The sequence below is a fragment of the Ranitomeya imitator genome, chromosome 1 (assembly GCF_032444005.1).
Source record: "Ranitomeya imitator isolate aRanImi1 chromosome 1, aRanImi1.pri, whole genome shotgun sequence".
In the NCBI taxonomy this organism is placed as follows: domain Eukaryota; kingdom Metazoa; phylum Chordata; class Amphibia; order Anura; family Dendrobatidae; genus Ranitomeya; species Ranitomeya imitator.
Window position 1 is genome coordinate 389088652 of NC_091282.1, and position 6000 is coordinate 389094651.

Sequence of the window (6000 nt, forward strand, 5' to 3'; positions counted from 1 at the left end):
TCACAGTTTCAATTCCTCATAAAACCATGTTGATGCTGGGTAATGAGGTTATTCTTATTGAGAAACTATATGATAGCATATCTTGAAACCCTTAAGTATTTTACCCACAGTAGAGGAGAAACTTACCAGCCTATAATTTTCAGGCTCAGAGTTTGTCCCCTTTTTGAATATTGGCACCACATTTGCTATCCTCCAGTTCTGTGATACAGGCCCTGTTATGATGGAATTTGTGAAATATTAAAAATAACTATCTATCACTACGTAATTTCTGTGGTACTCAGGGGCTGTAATGCCATCTGAGCTTGGTGATTTGTCTACTTTTAGTGATTTTGAGGCGGCACTCTACTTCCTGCTGGGTTAAGCAGGTGACATTAAGTGGAGAATTTCTAGTATCCCTGATCATGTCAGCTGTGATGGGATTTTCTTGTATAACTAAATAGAAAAAGTAGTGTAACAGATAAGCCTTTCCCTCATCCTCCTCCCCATTTCACCACTATATTTTAGAAGGGGCCAACGCTATCATTTTCAGTTTCTTACTGTTTTTATATAGTTGAAGAATATTTTTACTATCTTTTGCTGACTTGATTTTCACAATTCATTTTTTTTTCTATAATTAACATCTCATCATGACCCTCTTTAATTTTCTATACGCTTCCTTTTTGTCATTTATTGGACCCCTTACAGTTCAATTAGGCCAAATTGGCTTCCTCCTATTTCTAACGTGTTTATTCCCATAGAGTATATACTGTATACAGGTCCTATTCAGGAGGCTTATAGAAGTGCCCCATTTGATTTATGTACTTTTATTTCTCAGGACATTGCCCCAGTTTATGGTACTAAAATAATCTCTCAGCCATTAGAAATTCGCCTTTCTGAAGTTTAGTGTCCTTCTAGCCCCTCTATTATACATTTTTTTTAAAAGACTACAGGAAAACGTATTATTTTGTATTCACTATTACTTAAGAGACCCCCAGCCCATATATTTGATATGATGTCTGGCCTATTTTTCAATATTGAGTCTAGGAGCCCCCCTCTCCACTCATCTTTTCTTATTGGGTCCTGAAACAGTTGTGAAAAGTAACTGTCTTTCATTTTCGTAAAAAAAAACTGTTTCCTTTGCTGGAACTGTAAGTTTCTGCTCCCCAACTTACATTAGGGTAGTTAAAGTTCCCTATAATAATGATAGCTCCCTAATTTGCTGCCTTATCTATTTGTTTTATGAGGATATTTTCTACCACTTCCATTACATTTGAAGACTTAGAATAATAAAATACAGATGGGGGTTATTATTTCTCCTTCCCTTTATCTCCACCCACAGGGACTCTACTTTCTCATTGGTTTCACGTATATTATCACATAGGATGGGTTTTACATATACACAAATCCCTCCCCTTCACTTATCTGTACGGTCATTCGTGAACAGGCTAAAGCCCTGTAAATTAAAGCCCAATCATAGCTCTCGTCCAGCCATATCTCTGGTATCCCCACCATACCATAATTTTCTTTCAACAATATTAATTCTAATTTCTCCATCTTGTTGGTGAGGCTTCAGGCATTGGTGTTCATGCACTTTATGTAGTTTTCTCTACCTCTTTACCTGCTTAGTGTATTGACTGTCCTATCCCCATGCCACACCCAATTTAATTACTTATATCCAGATCTCTATCTACTGTACACTATCTTCCCCAGCTGTACAGTAATTGTGAACCCTCCCAGTCTCTAGTTTAAACACTCTTCTAACCTCAACAATTTTTTTCTCCCAGATCAGCTGCACCCTCCCCATTCAAATGCAGCCCTTCCCTAGCGTAGAATCTGTAGCCAACTGAGAAGTCAGCCCAGTTCTCCAGAAATCCCAAACCCTCCTTCCTACGCCAATTCTTGAACCACTTATTGGTCCATCACTGTGTCTGTGGTGTGGTACAGGCAGTATTTTTGAAAATACTACCTTTTGAGGTCCTTTCTTTAAGCTTTCAGTTTAATTACCTGAAATCATCTTTAAGGATCTTCCATCTACCTCTAACTTTGTCATGGTGGTGATGTGCACCATGACCGCTGGGTCCTCACCTCACCCTATCAGCGATAGCACCAGAAAGACAACACACCATGAAATGATCCCTCTAATAGAGTTCTCCACTACCAGCACCTGTCTCGCCTGCCCTGCGTTCCTATTCCCCTGCTTACTGGAGCAGACACTGGCAGGGCTTTCAAAGGATGCATTTTGCTGCAGAAGTGCTACTCGTGTACTGACACACCTCGTCTCTGCCAATTTCTCAAACTTTTTTGGGTGGTGTCAGATCAGGAGTAGCCTTCCTGGTACTCTTCCCACCTTCAAACTGTCTTTCCAGCTTGCTGCCTCACTGTCCTGAAGCTCCATGCTATGCCCCCCTCTCACAGCTACCTCAGTGAGCGTAAATTATTTTCCATATTTTCAATGTATCTTTGTTGCTAGCTGTTCACTTAGGCCCTCAAATCTAGAGCATGCACACATATCGCACAGCAGTATGCACCCTCAAACGGCTGGTCAAGGATTGCATGCATGCGACAAGATGTACACTGGATGGCACAGTCAATCATGGAGTATATATTACTAATGGAGATTTCACAAGAACAAAATACATCAACAAGTAAATGCAAATGGTGAATTAATGCAAGTTACTCCCTTCTAGACTTCCTGAATCGCAAATTTTTGAAATCTGACCAATGTCACTTTATGCGGTAATAACTCTGGAACGCTTCAACAAATCCCTTTGATTTTGAGATTGTTTTTTGTGGCACATCATAATTTATGATAATGGTAAATTTAGGTCGATAGGTTTTGTGTTTTATTTAAAAAAAAAAAAAAAAATCCGAAATTTGACAAATGTAAAAACAAAATTGCAATTTTCAAACTTTAAATGATTATCCCTTTAATCCAGATGGTCATACCACAGAAAATCATTAATAAATAACACTTACCATGTAGTTGCTTTACATCAGCACCTTTTGTAAAATGTTCTTTTATTTTGTTAGCCTTTGGGAGGTTAAAAGAATGTAGCAGTAATTTTTACTTTTTTCAAGGAAATTTACATAATTTATTTTTTTGAGGGACCTATCCAGGTTTGGGGGTCTGTATATTGGAAAACCTCCAAAAGTGATACCATTTTAAAACAGCGACCCTCAACGTATTCAAAATTGCTTTCAGCATCTATTTAGAAAGAAATGCAGTAAATGGCTATCAAAATATAATACAAACCCCCAAATGTTAGGAATGAATTCCACCATTTGGAACAAAATAAATAAGCCCTCACATTTTTCCATCAATAGCGCTATAAGTTATTTATTGGAAAATGGCATCGCAGACCAATTTATTTCATGCAAAATTCTGCATTTTTAAACCACTTAAATAGTTTAAAAAAAAAACACGTTAGGTATCGCCATAATTGTAATGACGAGAAGAATCATGTTTACCAGTGAGTAACAACATAAATACAAGTCCCCAAAAAATCATGACAGAATTGCCTTTCTTTCCCTAAACATTTCACCGTTCTTTAATTTTTATTTTTTTTTGTTTCACAGTACATTTTAAAGTAAAATAAAACAAATACTCTCATGGTTATATCGCTGGAAATATGAAAAATTATGAATCTTAGAAAGAGATGAAAAATGGTTAAAAAAAGAAAAAAATTGGCCAAGTCCTAAACAACCTTAGGCCCTCAAGAAGATCAATGAATAAAGCATGGATCTATTGACTCTGCCAAGCTAATAGTTTGATGAGATGGCTAGAGAGATCAAATCTGAATTTTCAGGGCTTTGAGGTAGTTGGTCTTTCCAAAACTATTATTGTGTGTGCATATAAACCTAAAAAAAAAACCCGCACCAGACCCACAAATAGAAGCTAGATCCACAGGATCATAAAGGAGAGGGTCATAGACCAGGGTTCTGTGCATAAAAATAGAGGTACGGCAGAAATATATACCAATCGAAATTAATTAAAGTATCAAGTATACAAAACAAATAATTATAGGAAATAACATAATTGGATCCAGGAGACCATGATAGGGGTATACCCACCTTTTATATCCTGTGAACATTTGGGAGCATTACCCCAGAGCATTATCTTATAATCATGGGTCTGCAGTCAGAGTAGGTTGCTCTAATTTCTTTCATGTTATCCTTAGCATTGTATTTTTACCATCTATTACATGCCATTTTTTAGCTGCTCCTCTCCAATACCCGTTTTGTCCCAATTATGTTATTTCCTATAATTATTTGTTTTGTATATTTGATACTTTAATTTCGATTGATATATATTTCTGCCGTACCTCTATTTTTTTATGCACAGACCCCTGGTCTATGACCCTCTCCTTTATGATCTTGTGGATCTAGGTTCTATTCGTGGGTCTGGTGCGGGTTTTTTTAGGTTTATATGTTCAGGCCTAGAGGTATGCCCCCTGCTGGCCGAGAGGGCACCATTGTTTAGGTTTTATTGTGTGTGCATGTACAGATTGTTCTTATATTTTTTTTTCAGGAGCACCAAAACCAACTTTAACGAAATCTGGAAGTTCTCCCATAATGTCCGCTTACTTCCCTGGACAACAATCCAGACTTCCTGCTTCTTGAAATGCAACAGGATACCGAGACCATTTACTGCAACTAACTGAACGCTGGTTTGGGTAGAGATGCAGTTAATGAAAACTGCCATAGAGACCAATATGCTGTATCCAAACGAAATATTGCTAGTTTTTTTTATCTGTGTAGTATCTTTTATGGGAACTTTTTTTTTTCAACCATAGATTCAAAATAAATGAAAGCAAAAAGCTTTTAAAAAAACAAACAAAAAAAAAAAACCAGAGCTGAATGTAACTGTGTGTATATATGCGTATGTGTATATATATATTATATTATATTTTGGTGCTAATGTATGCGGATCTGTAAGTTTGTGCATTGGGGGTGTAAGTGATGTCTTTTTTCACAAATTGTTTAGCTACTCCGTCAGCACATTTTAAGCGAAATTGTTGTGAATAAAATATGCAAGAAGGATGTTGAATTATTGCCATTATCCTGCTTCTGCTGCATATTTAGCTGTAATTCTAAAGAATCAATGATTATTTCAGTGCTGGAGTACTCGGTCATAACATATTCCTCAAGTGCTAAATAGAGTGCAAGTAAGTGAATGGATCTGTTGGCACATAACTGTATCACTTAGGATGCATCTTAGAAATATCAGATTTTTTTTTATAAAAAAAAAAGAGCTACAAATTCCCTTATTGTCAGTGTTAATGTTTACTGTAAACTGATGGGCAAGTACATATCAAAAAGTATATATATATATATATATATATATATATATATATATATATATATATATATATATATATATAATATATATATATATATTATTTATTTTTTTTTTTTTTCTCTGTTTCATGGTGACCGGATCTTTTTCTATCTGTAATGGACAGTTTGCTTTGTCTTGGCTGCTGTTTCATTTTGTTGTTTCTTGCATTATTCTCTGATAGTTTTATAATCCATATTTCAGTGTTTACATCATGACTTGTGTGTTATACATTTCACTATATAAACCACTATTTTATTGTTAAACATGTATTTAATGTCTGTAAAATAATAAAGTATTTATATTTTGATTGTGAATTTCCACTGGTGTTTGGAGTGAATTTCCCATTTCCATTTTGTGAAATGCTTTAAAAGGTTTGTATCATGCTACATCTTTAGGAGTGCACTACTTCTCATCCTGACGGCTTTATACTCCTTGGGGAGGGGCATAATGCTTCTGCGTGGCAATTTGGACAGCAATACAAGTAGTCACGACTGCGTTTTCTATGCTGCAAGCCGGAGCAGCTTTGGCTGCAAAGCAAAGTACGCCTGCGCCGGAGCCGTGGCTGAAGATCAGAAGAGGACGTCATGGAAAGAAGATAGGAGGCGCCGCAGCGGACCGGAGACGCCCATCCGACCTGACCAGCAGCGGGACCGCCCCTGGGTGAGTATAAACTAACGTCTTTT

The 6000-nt window shown here is 36.6% G+C and overlaps 1 protein-coding gene across 2 annotated transcripts in view; it reads left to right on the plus strand.

Moving 5' to 3' along the window:
• Nucleotides 1–5023, plus strand: part of LOC138674204 (spindle assembly abnormal protein 6 homolog) — a 103684-nt gene extending 98661 nt beyond the window's left edge. The window contains exon 16 of one of the 2 annotated variants that reach the window (XM_069762113.1): nt 4508–5023. In XM_069762113.1, the coding sequence (XP_069618214.1) occupies nt 4508–4599 (92 nt within the window). In that variant the 3' untranslated portion in view covers nt 4600–5023. The remainder of the gene's footprint in view (nt 1–4507) is intronic. The other variant, XM_069762117.1, reaches the window with a different exon arrangement.
• The last annotated feature ends 977 nt before the right edge of the window (nt 5024–6000 follow it).